Below are 11,621 nucleotides of genomic sequence, written 5' to 3' on the forward strand. Positions count from 1 at the left end.
AATTGTAATGGTCAAATCAAATGAATGGTTATTTTTTAAACCGTTGAACCAAATTCTATAGCTCGGTTGGTCGCTTAATAAGCCTTGAACTCTTAAATCCACCTATTATAGTTAAAATAAAATAAAATAAAAATATATATAATATGATAAACATCTTTCTTAATAGTTAAACTTTTTAACGTTTGAAAATATAATATTTTATAAAATATTAGTGACTGATTTATTTTTTTATATTTTTTTTAACATAAATCATCTATTCACGTATACTTTTATTTTTATTATTATTGATATTGATATTCTTTTTAAAACAATTTGTATGTATATTAATTTTGTTTACTAATTATTTTTAACTTTTAATTAAAAAAAATTGAATTCACCAAACCCACGAATAGATCAATAAATCAAAACCCACTGTTTAAATAAAAATAATAATATCAACTATTTATTGGATGTACATTACATCAAACTGACCAAACTGACTACATTCTTAAGTAATTGAATTTAACTATTTTTTCTTAATTATGTGATATGAATAAAAAAATAATGAGTTAATATATATATTTTGAGGAAGAGTTCATAGTTGACTTGTACTTTAAAAAAATCTTATTTTACATTGTTGATATGTTTAATTTAACATTTTTTTGTATGGATTTCTCCAATTAAAATTAAAATTGTGATTCTTATAATAAACTCATTTCTTTACAAAATAATTGTATCTACTATAATTGTAAAAAAAAAAGTATGAAGAAAAAAAAGGTGCCATTTAATGCTTAGAAAAAATAAAATTTGAGACGAGCAGGTCTTGATTATATGTTGCTTCTTACATCATCTCCAATGCCCAATTATATATGCTACAAAATTATTAAAAATAAATAAATAAAACAATTCAGATGAACAGTCAAAATTAAACTAAAGATTAAATCATTAAAAAATATTTGGAATTTTATTAATTGATCTAGAACCACATATATTCTACATATTAGTATGTGTTTATCATTAAAAAAAAAAGACATTATCATTTTCAACAAGAAAATCAATTCTTATTATTATCTCCTTTGGAAATTAAGGTACTTGATTCCACAAGCAAAGACAAGAAAAAATAAAACAACCCAACCAACATGAGCAACCGCAACTGCTGGTAGGAAGTTATATTCGAAACCAAACTCCGATTTTAGATACATCTTTATCGGAATACTATCTGAACCGGGCACCTCCAATGGCGACTCTCTATCGCCAACCTGCGATGTCAGTAGCCCGTATAGTGTCCAAGCTATCGGAGACCCCCAATAATACCACCTCCACCAAATTGGTATTTGCTGCATTAAACGTTAAAGTTTGTATTAATAGAGTTCTCACATATAACAATAATTTGGGAAAAGGAAATTTGACAAACCGGTCTAGGGATGAGGAAACCGGAGAATAAGTTCCAAAAGCTAAAACAGAAAGACATCAGGATGCCCGCAATTTGGAGGCCAGGTGTGAGTGCGACAACCATCATTCCAAACATGGTGAAATAGATGAAGCACATTACGATAAATAAGTAGAACCACAAGAACTTTGTAGAAGTCCATACAAAACCGATCATGGAGTAGAGGATAAGAGTGTACACCGCCGTTTGTATTAAAATGTATATTGTTTCTATGGCGACCTACAAAAAGTTTGAATTGCCTCATTAGCAGCAAAAGGAAAGACTATTTCCAATTGAATTGTGAAATAATCCATTAATTACCACCTGAGCAAATGCATATGACAAGGATGAGTACATCCCGGCTGCTCTTTCGCGGTAGAATACTGTTCTCTCAATAGCTACAACGGGCTGAACTGACAAAGCGTTTGTCGCTCCAAGGAAAAGAATGGCTGAGTAGAGAGCTCCAAAAAGATTCATCAAATCTTGTTCTTTCGATCTGTCAGCAAGGGAAATCTCCAATAACATACATAGAATAGAAATATGAAAGAATATATAAGAATGTGTTATTGTTCAAAGTGGAACCAGGAACCAAAATAAGCAAACTCTTTCAAAATGAGTTACTATGCAAATATCAAGGTAATGAGCCTTCAGAAATGATGATGAACTAATTGATTCGCCGTAAATTTCTTTTTCTCAAAGCAAAATATGTTAAGGGACTCACAATATCTGCCCTTTGTTCCAGAATATTAAGCCAAATATGCAAGCGATAACTATTGTTACGAAGAGTCGAATGGCATTATATTGCGGATTCCTCCAGTAAGACCAGTGTTGTTTCCAGAAACAAGCTTGACACTGAGAGGTGAATGATTGAGAATACTTGGTTGGGAAATAGAGATCCTGGGAACCGGGTGACTTGGTACTGAGTTCTTTAATGAGTTCTTGATTCCTCCTGAATGTTCATCATCGGGTATTAGAGAATAACAATGAACCATGCATGAAAATAATGTATACATACATCTCGCGTCGTTTGATAAAACTATAAATGAAGTGTTAAGTGCTGACTTATTTGAGTGTCTCAAAATAAATACTCAATAAACCAAATACAACTGTTTACTTTAATAGGTAAGTTAATTTGATGAGTTACATACAGATTTCACCCTTATATTAAAGTAATTTAATTATTTTGTACGCTCTTACTATATTGCTGGCTTAAGTCATTTATAACTTAATCAAATGAACTTAATTCAAATAAATAATTAATTATCTAGATTATACTTAAGTAACCTTACTTACTGATAAAGCGATGAGTTTGCATAAACCTCTGCAAAATCCAAATTGAATTGGGATTCCACGTGAGGAGACGTAACTTCCAACATCCATGTTGCCGGATTGTAACCTTTTGTAATCTTGGTAACCCCTTGGATAGTCTGCAATAGGTTATTATTTGCATTAAGTTGTATATATCTAGATTTTGTTCGTTTAAGACTGTTTTTCCACTCACTTCAAAGTACTCAATTAGCTTGTGAGACTGTTGGCCTAGAGGTCCGGCATAGATGACTTGACCTCCTCTCTTCATCAAAAGTAACTGCGAGAATTTTAATTACAAAAAACATTGAATTAGTACGTTAACTAACCCTATACCTAATTGTTTTTCATTTTTATTTTTATATTTTTTGAATGAAGGATGCTAGCATGGCTTCAACTTAAGGCGTTTTAAGTGAACCATACCTAATTGTGATGCTCTTAAGGAATGAATTTTCTCAACGAAAACAAAAATCAAGGAATAGATGATTATGAGAACTAAGGGCAGGAGATTCCTTTCGAATCTATATAAGTGTACAATTGTTGCTTGCATTTATAAATTTTGGAAGTAGCAAGAATAATGAAAGCAATTAAAAATATGAAAATGTGTACAAGAATGTGCTATTGCTGGAGCAAATCATTCAAAAATGAATTACTATGCAAGGAATTGTGGTATCGATCCTTCCAAAAGATGATGATGATGAACTAGTTGATTTACAGAAAAAATGAAGACATATATAGAGTTCTAACTATATATTTTTTGTGGATGTACCTAGAAGTAATAGTTTTATGTTTACGTGTTTCAGAAAAGTAAGTTTGTAGTTAATTTTAGTAAAAGGAATTTCATTTTTCCGAAAGCAAAACTGATGGTACCTCATCAAAAGCCTCGAAAATGTCTATGCTAGGCTGGTGAATTGTGCAAACAACGGTTCTTCCAGTGTCGACTGTATTTCTGATAGTTCTCATGACAATGGCAGCAGCTCTTGCGTCAAGTCCAGATGTCGGTTCATCCATGAATACTATAGAAGGATTAGCAACCAATTCTACAGCTATTGTCAGCCTCTTCCTCTGTTCAGTGGAAAGACCATCCACACCAGGAAGACCCACTAGAGAATTCCTTATTGGATTAAGCTCAACCAACTCCATCACTTCTTCAACAAACACCTTGCGTGTTTTAGCATTCACATCTTTCGAGAGTCTTAGCCATGCCGAGAATAGAAGAGACTCATAAACCGTAACATAAGGTGAATGAATGTCGTTCTGCTCACAGTACCCACTAATTCGAGCAAATGTTGCTTGGTTTTTAGGATAACCTGAAACGCTAATGCTTCCTTCTATGTACCCACCTGTCTTTCGTCCAGCTAGAACATCCATTAGAGTGGTTTTCCCAGCACCACTAACACCGACTAGGGCTGTCAGAATCCCAGGGAGGAAAGCGCCACTAACATCTCTTAGTAGTTGCAGACAATCTTCTTGAATTCCTTGACTTTTCATTTCCTGATGGTAATGATGATCAAATAACAGAATATCTCAATAATATCCCTATACCGTTTTACATTAAATAAGTGTTATAGAATGACTTACAGACGGCATGTCCAAATAATAGTTGATGTGGTTGAAAGCGAGTGAAAGGGGTTGGAAGGGCAAAATCATTCCTTTTCTTGAAACAGTTTTATCTGCCAAGTTGGTTGGTGTCGAGTCTTAAATGTCCAAATGAGACTGACAAGACAATTCTTAATTTCAATATCTAAGATAAACTACAATGCAAACCTTCAGAAGAAGAATTCTTGTTCTTGTCAGCATCTTCCTCTAAGATAACAACTTTTGAATTCCCTAATGCTAATAAAGAAAAAAGAAGAAGGCAAACATATATAAGTAATAAAGTTATTGATTGAATTGTGAATCGAATAAGATGACTTACGGTTTAAAAATGTCAACGCTGCAATGAAGAAAAAGTTGAAGAGAACGGAAAACCCAAAGAGTGCAGCAATACAAACCCAAAACATGGAATCGTGTGTGTAGAAGCTTCTTGACTTGAGTAGTACTTCTCCAACCGTAGATGCATCAATCCTCGTATCCACATTTGGCTACATATTAGAAGTCGATCGAATGAGAAAAATTCCAAAAAATAAGAAGGTTGTTAAATGAAAAACATACAGTGCTCCATCTCTTGTCTAGAAATTCATTCATGACAACGGCATTCTGACCATACATCATAGGAGAAATATAGTAACCCCATATCATAAAAGGCTGAATGTCATCTACATAACAAACAAACAAAAAACACTATGAAATTGAAAGAAATATTTTGAAACCAAGAGATAAACAGATTCAAATTCAACAACTTACTTTTAGCAACTACAAAACCTCCAAGAACAAATACCAAGAGCAAGGTAAATGACCCCAATGTACTTGCCATAACCATTGTTCTTCCCACTGCAGCAATAAAACGGAAAAGGGACAGTGCCATTTGATGTATTCCAAAGAATGCCAAGAATTGCCGGAAGAACCTGAACAAAATAACCATTAGCAATCAACCATATTCATGTCACAGCTTCTAGAAGGATCTTGAAGAGAAGATAGTAAATCGTTTACCTGCTTGCAGCCGGAGCAAATCCTATTGTGTAATATGTTAGAACAATCCATATTAATGATTCAGTGAAAGACACAGGAATCCTAAGAATCCAAATTGGCAAGGCAAAAGCCCACGACGGAAAAAACAGGAAATCTCTCTGCTTATGAAATACCGGGAGCCTAAAAACAGTCATCCCTAGTTCCGTCATACCATTAAACATCACATTGATAAGACCAAAGAAGAGAGCTCCAAAATATTTTCCTCCATCCTTCAAGGAGCCATATGGCATTGTAGACCTCCAGAAAACCGTCATACATATCAATGACATAATCGTTATTTGAATAGTCTTGAATATGTAAATAAAACTATTCCGCTTCATTAATAGCCATTCCCTGTCAAAACAAGCTTTGAAAATCTCCTTATTAGAGAGACCATACTTTTCTTTCACCAATGCTGCTGGATGAGCCTTGGATTTATCATAAGGAAGACTAAGTTCGTCTGCTAACTGTTGGCCAATGTGGAATCCATTGAAACCATCCACGAATTCTGAAATAGAAACATATCTATAAAATTGATCTTTTTTGAACCAATATTGTTCTTGATCTTTCTTAGACGTGACCTCTTGTAGAAAGTCAGCCACTCCTTTCCTTTCGGGACATTTAAAACCCATGTACTCAAAGAACTCAAGAACATTCTCTCGTGGACCTTGATAGACAATTTCACCTTCCGAAAGTAAAATAATATCGTCAAAAAGATCATAAGTCTCGGGGGCAGGCTGTAGAAGAGAAATAACCATAGTTACATCCATTATATGTACCATCTGCCTCATGAATTTGACAATTTGAAAAGTAGTTGTACTATCCAATCCAGTTGATATTTCATCCATTAGAAGAACTTTTGCTGGTCCAACCAACATCTCTCCTACAAGGTAACATGGACCATTTTCTTTTAGAACATCCCCCCTCATTTTACCAAGGTGCTGTCAGTGATAATCAAACTCGAGACATCACCTCTCAAGTTTCAGACTCTTTCACTTGAGCTACCATAGGTGAGCTTCCAATTAAAAACAAGTGTTTTGAGATTTTCTAGTACAATTTGTTCATGAAAATAAAGGATATACCAGTGGTCACGCGCTTCTTTTGTCCTCCAGATATGCCACGCCTCATTTCACTGCCAACCATTGTATCAGCGCAAATTTCCATTCCAAGTATCTGTTTGATTATATCAATTAGAAGAAGATTAAAGCTTATAAAGAGCATTAGACCTGAAAAATATAAGCAAACCTTGAGAACATAATCTGTAATTAAACTGTTTTCTTGTCCTGAAACTGCTATGGCTTTCATGAATGCATTGATATCAGGATCTGGTTGAATTCCTGCTGCTTTCTCTCGTCTCGAGAGTTCAACCAATAGGTCATATCTTGTTCCAACTCCGAAACATCTTCCAGAGAAATCCAAAGTTTCTCTAACAGTCATTTCTCCATGGTGAAGATCGTGTTGACTAATATAAGCAGAGGTTCTTTGAGGAATAAAATCTTGTAACTCTTCTCCACAATATGTAATTTTCCCACAAGTCTGCAAAATATTTAGAGCATTTCACTTTCTTCTATTAAAAACACAACATTTTCCAAATTAACTTGCCCTAGAAGAATGAACAGTGTCATTGAATACAAACCCTTAAATTTTTATCAAGCTTTCCAGCAATGGCTAGCAACAATGTTGTCTTCCCTGCACCAGGGGGTCCAAGTAGCAATGTCATCCTGAGAATCAATCAATCAATCACTCCATAAATGATGAAAAATGTGAAATTTTGATCATTGGGAGAAAGAAAACCCCAAATTTAACTATGAATGTGAAAATGAAAGTGAAGATTGCGATTTCAAGATGATGGGTATCGTCAATTTTTGATGATATAGAGTGGAAATTGAAAAGAGAAGTTGTTCTAGCTCATTCTAGTACGTACCGAGATGGTTTGACAAAGCCGTTTGCATGCTTGAGAATCTGAATTCTTCTTTTCTTTGAAGGGGATAGACGAAATAGCTCGAGAATGCTCTGAAATGAAATGACAATTATGTAGCTCAGATGGTGAAGACGATGATAGAACTATGATCGCCATAGCATGGAAATGGAATGAAGAAGAAAGGTGGAAATATTTGTATATTTGAATCTAAAAATATATTAAAATTTTAAATTTATTTTTGTTTTATGTTTATTAAATCTGAATTAAAGAGAAAATAAAAATAAAAAATCTTTATCAAATGATAATTTTTTATTAATTTTTTTTTTATTTCAATTGTCTATAAGAAGTTAAGTCATTGAACATTTAATATATCATTTAAATAACACAATTTAAAACTAATAGTTTTAGGTCTGATTTTTATTTGAGACAAATTTGAATCGTTTTTAAGAATAAACAGTTAAAATTTTATTATATTGGTATTGGATTCGAACAATCAAATAATTTTAGATTTTTCCTGAATTGATAATACATATGTTATCTTATCTTAACATGTTATTTTTATTTATTTAATTAATTTATCACGTTTTAAATTAAATTATATTTAGATACATTTTGAACGTATTTATTTTGGATTGAGTACTGATTTTGAAATTTATGCATTTTAATTTGTAAAAGTTGAGTTAAGTGACTAAAAATTGTGTAATATTAAGAAAGATTTGAAATTTATTTAATAAAGATAGATTTTGTATTTATTTTTAAAAAATTTTATAAGGATGTCACTTTGTTTATTGTCTATAAATTTGGATGTATATGTGTTTAAATTTAATAATTTTTCAAGATATACGTGTTTAAAATTGTCGAATATAATTTTGAATGTCTTAAAAAATATGTGATGTACGAGTAAAATTAAAAAAAATAATAATTTTTTTTTTATATTTTATGATTACAAATATGATAAATTAATTTAAAAAATAGATATTAAAATAAAAGGACGGCTAATATTTTTATAGTTAAAACTCTATACAATAGATTCAAAATTGGAGTCTCTTTCTTATAATGAAAAAATCCAACTTTAATTGAGCCATTAATTTTTAATAAATTTATAATGCAAAAGCTTGTTCCTAAGAATTTATTTAAATAAATCTAGTTTATTTAATAAAGTGATATTAAGAAGTTGATATTTTTTATTTATAAAAAAGAGTTAATATGTATTAATATATAATTATTTTTTAAAATATAATTATTTTAATTTGTTAATAGAGTAATATGATTAATGAGAGAGTGAATGAAATAATATTTGATTATTGTTAATTGTTTTAAAAAGATTAACCCAAGTTGAACTAACAAAGTTAAAATGAGAATAAATTAACGTGATCTAATCATTTAATTCTTTAATACAAAATTTAACATTTTAATATATAAAAAATATAAAAAAATAAATAAATTATTTTATTTTTTAATCAATCACATTATTTACCGTCCCAATCATTCTCCCTAAATAAATTGAAAAATATTCACATACCCAAAATTATCCTCACAAATTCATGCTTATTAATGATATTGGTTCATTATGATCTTGGAAGGTTTACATTTAAATATAAATTCTTTGATATTTTAATTTAATAAACTAAATGTTTTCTAATTTTATTTTTATCAAAATGTAAACAAAATAAAATATTTTGAAATAAAGTTAAGTTAATAATATTATATCTCCATAAAATCGTCATTCTAAATTGTCAATGCCTAGGCTTCAACACCCATTTCTTAAAATAATGTGGTTTGGAACGTGGAAGATCTCCTCCAATTTTTTCTAAATAATATATTATTATTATTTTTATTTTTATTTTTATTTTTATTTTTATTTTCATATAAGGTCTTTTGGTTTGAGATTATTTGAATCTAAATTATTTTTAAAAAAAATGATTTATTATTTTTGAGAAAAATATTATTTTTTTGGTAAAAAAACTTAAAAAGTATTAATATAATAATAAAAACAGAATTTAAAAGAAATAAAATATATTTAAATATTTAATTAATAGATTTAGTGATATAATTGATAAGAAAGTAAATAAAATAATATTTAATTAGTTAAGAATTAAAAAAATTATCAACTTTACTTTTATTCAGTTTAGACTTAATTAAACTAAGAGGCTCTCTTGAAAACATTCAGATTTCATATTCATAGTTAATATTTTTTGAACCAACAAATATTTTGTAAATTTATTTGAAAACATATTATGCCAAGTAAATATAAATGAGATAATATTTTAATTACACATATACTCATACATTTAATACTATTTTATCCTTTTAACTTAACACTAAGTTTAACTGAACTTGTTTAATGTTGAATTATATATAATTTTTATAAGATTTTTTTTAATAAATTATGATAAAAAAATAGGTTATTTAGATTTTTATTAATTAAATTATGTTATTGTATAATAAAATTTAAATAACCTAAACTATTCAAACATTATTTTTCTCTCCCTCATTATTTATATTCACATCAATCAATTTATTATCTAAAATACTAAAATATTTACTATTTTAAATTATTACTTTTTATTTTATTATTATATATCAATACCTTTTAAATTATTTTATCAAAACTATTCTCACACCCTCATCATTACCAATCATTATTTATTTTCTCTCCTAAATTATTAAAATAATTCAAATCCAAACAAGACCTTAGATTAGATTGACAAGTATAATATGAGAATTCGTGCTTACGATTATTTTTAAAAGTATTTTTTTATTAAACTACAAAATAATGTAAAGATCTAGTACCATTTTGAATAAATATTTTGACTAAATCAATAAAAACTTATAACTTTTTAAAAGATTAACAAGAGAAAACTTAACAATATGAAAATAATTACCTCAATAAGATTCAAGGAAGCATTAAAGAGCGTAGGAAGTGCCCTACTTCCAACATAAACGTCTCCTTCAATAGATAGTTTCTCATATCGAACTTCAATTCTCGGGATTTCAATTCCAACCCTAAACCACCCATGAAAGACGTCACATAACAAACAAAAAATCGCATTAATTCACTCGTTTTATACATAATTTTTTAATAATGAATTTACCGATCAGTTCTTTGTCGGAGTCTCTTAAGAAACTTTTCATTGTCTTGTTCAACAATCTGGAATACACTTTCCATTAACTGTTTCCTTTCCTGCCTCCCAAGTTTGGTGACTTCAACTTCTTTTTGAACAACTTTCCCGTTATCAAGAATCATGTTAAACATTCTCTTCCTTAGTCGGTCGTAAGTCGACAACTTTTCGATCGCCGCCCATTCCAGTTCTTCCTCGTCATCCTCATCTTGTCGCTTGTTCTGTCTGAATAAGTCACCATCATCATCATCAAGTTTCCATACCTCCATGAATGTACTCTTCTGTTGGACGATTCTAAAAGATTAGTAATGAATAAAGTAAACTTCAAGTGGGAAAGTGGGAATCCTTAAAACCTGACCCATGATATATATAAAGAACAAGGAGAATTATATGAGGTATGAGGATTTAGAGCTAGTTTGATTGAACCCACTTAGCTTATTATAAGTTTATTCTCATTTACTTTTTATAATATTCAGTTGAAAGAGAGATTGCTCCATAGCCAAACTAAATAATACGAACAAAGTAATTAAAAATATCAACTATATCTATTAAATGGTTTATCAAAAATAAGAAAAAATACAAACATCTTACCCAATAAATTATCGAACTTAAAGATCCTTACAAAAAATGATTCACTTCATGACCGAATCTACCGACTTTCTGAAACGAATCTAAAAAACGTTATAATAATATCATTATAAACATATACGAATTGAACAATTACGATAATTGAAAGTTCGACAATTTCTCCTAAACTAGATAGTCTATAAAAAAAATAATCGGAATAATAACTCAAATATGTAAGTTTGTCATATCAACCGGCTCAATCCAAACTTACCACCAACTACTCAAGGACTTGGACATCACCAAATTAATCTCAGTCACACTCCACAAAAAAAAAACTCTAGATATTAGTCAACATTGACTACTTAAAATTAAGTGAGTCGCCGATTTCACTTTTTGTGAAACATATAACAACACGACTTACCATAATGCAACATTTTTTCATACACGGGCGCTCCATCCAAAAAACGAGATATTTAATGAAATTTTTTACTCTTAAAACTTCTTCAAGAAAAATTATATATGGAATAATATTATCGAACAAAGTGTAACAGTGCCCCCACATAGATATTATATATTTTTGCTAACGTATAACGTTTTGTTAAGACGGGGACACTTGTTTGCGTTATATTAAAAACCAAACTCTGTTAGGGAAGAAATTCTCTTTCATGTTTAATCTCATTTTATATCT

General features: G+C 29.9%; 1 protein-coding gene across 1 annotated transcript; it reads right to left on the reverse strand.

Annotated features, from left to right (window-relative positions):
* Nucleotides 1–910: 910 nt before the first annotated feature.
* On the reverse strand, nucleotides 911–10,635 carry LOC124911319 (ABC transporter G family member 39-like). Its single transcript, XM_047451791.1, has 19 exons — nucleotides 10,340–10,635; nucleotides 10,130–10,250; nucleotides 7,248–7,336; nucleotides 6,960–7,044; nucleotides 6,569–6,880; nucleotides 6,406–6,496; nucleotides 5,306–6,206; nucleotides 5,060–5,220; nucleotides 4,868–4,971; nucleotides 4,632–4,797; nucleotides 4,469–4,549; nucleotides 4,295–4,410; nucleotides 3,584–4,207; nucleotides 2,910–2,993; nucleotides 2,702–2,835; nucleotides 2,130–2,357; nucleotides 1,733–1,904; nucleotides 1,394–1,648; nucleotides 911–1,316 (listed from the first exon to the last, which is right to left on the reverse strand). The coding sequence occupies exons 1-19, from the start codon at nucleotides 10,633–10,635 to the stop codon at nucleotides 1,047–1,049; spliced, it is 4,290 nt and encodes a 1,429-aa protein (XP_047307747.1). The 3' UTR covers nucleotides 911–1,046.
* Nucleotides 10,636–11,621: the final 986 nt, after the last annotated feature.

Source organism: Impatiens glandulifera, chromosome 1 (assembly GCF_907164915.1).
Source record: "Impatiens glandulifera chromosome 1, dImpGla2.1, whole genome shotgun sequence".
Classification (NCBI taxonomy): Eukaryota; Viridiplantae; Streptophyta; class Magnoliopsida; order Ericales; family Balsaminaceae; genus Impatiens; species Impatiens glandulifera.

Coding starts and splice junctions, on each gene's coding strand:
- LOC124911319 (XM_047451791.1), bottom strand. CDS start 10,635: ATGGAGGTATGGAAACTTGATGATGATGATGGTGACTTATTCAGACAG. Junction 6,881..6,959: donor AGCTTGATAAAAATTTAAGG/GTTTGTATTCAA, acceptor AGAAGAAAGTGA/AATGCTCTAAATATTTTGCA. Junction 1,905..2,129: donor TGGAACAAAGGGCAGATATT/GTGAGTCCCTTA, acceptor CCTTGCTGACAG/ATCGAAAGAACAAGATTTGA.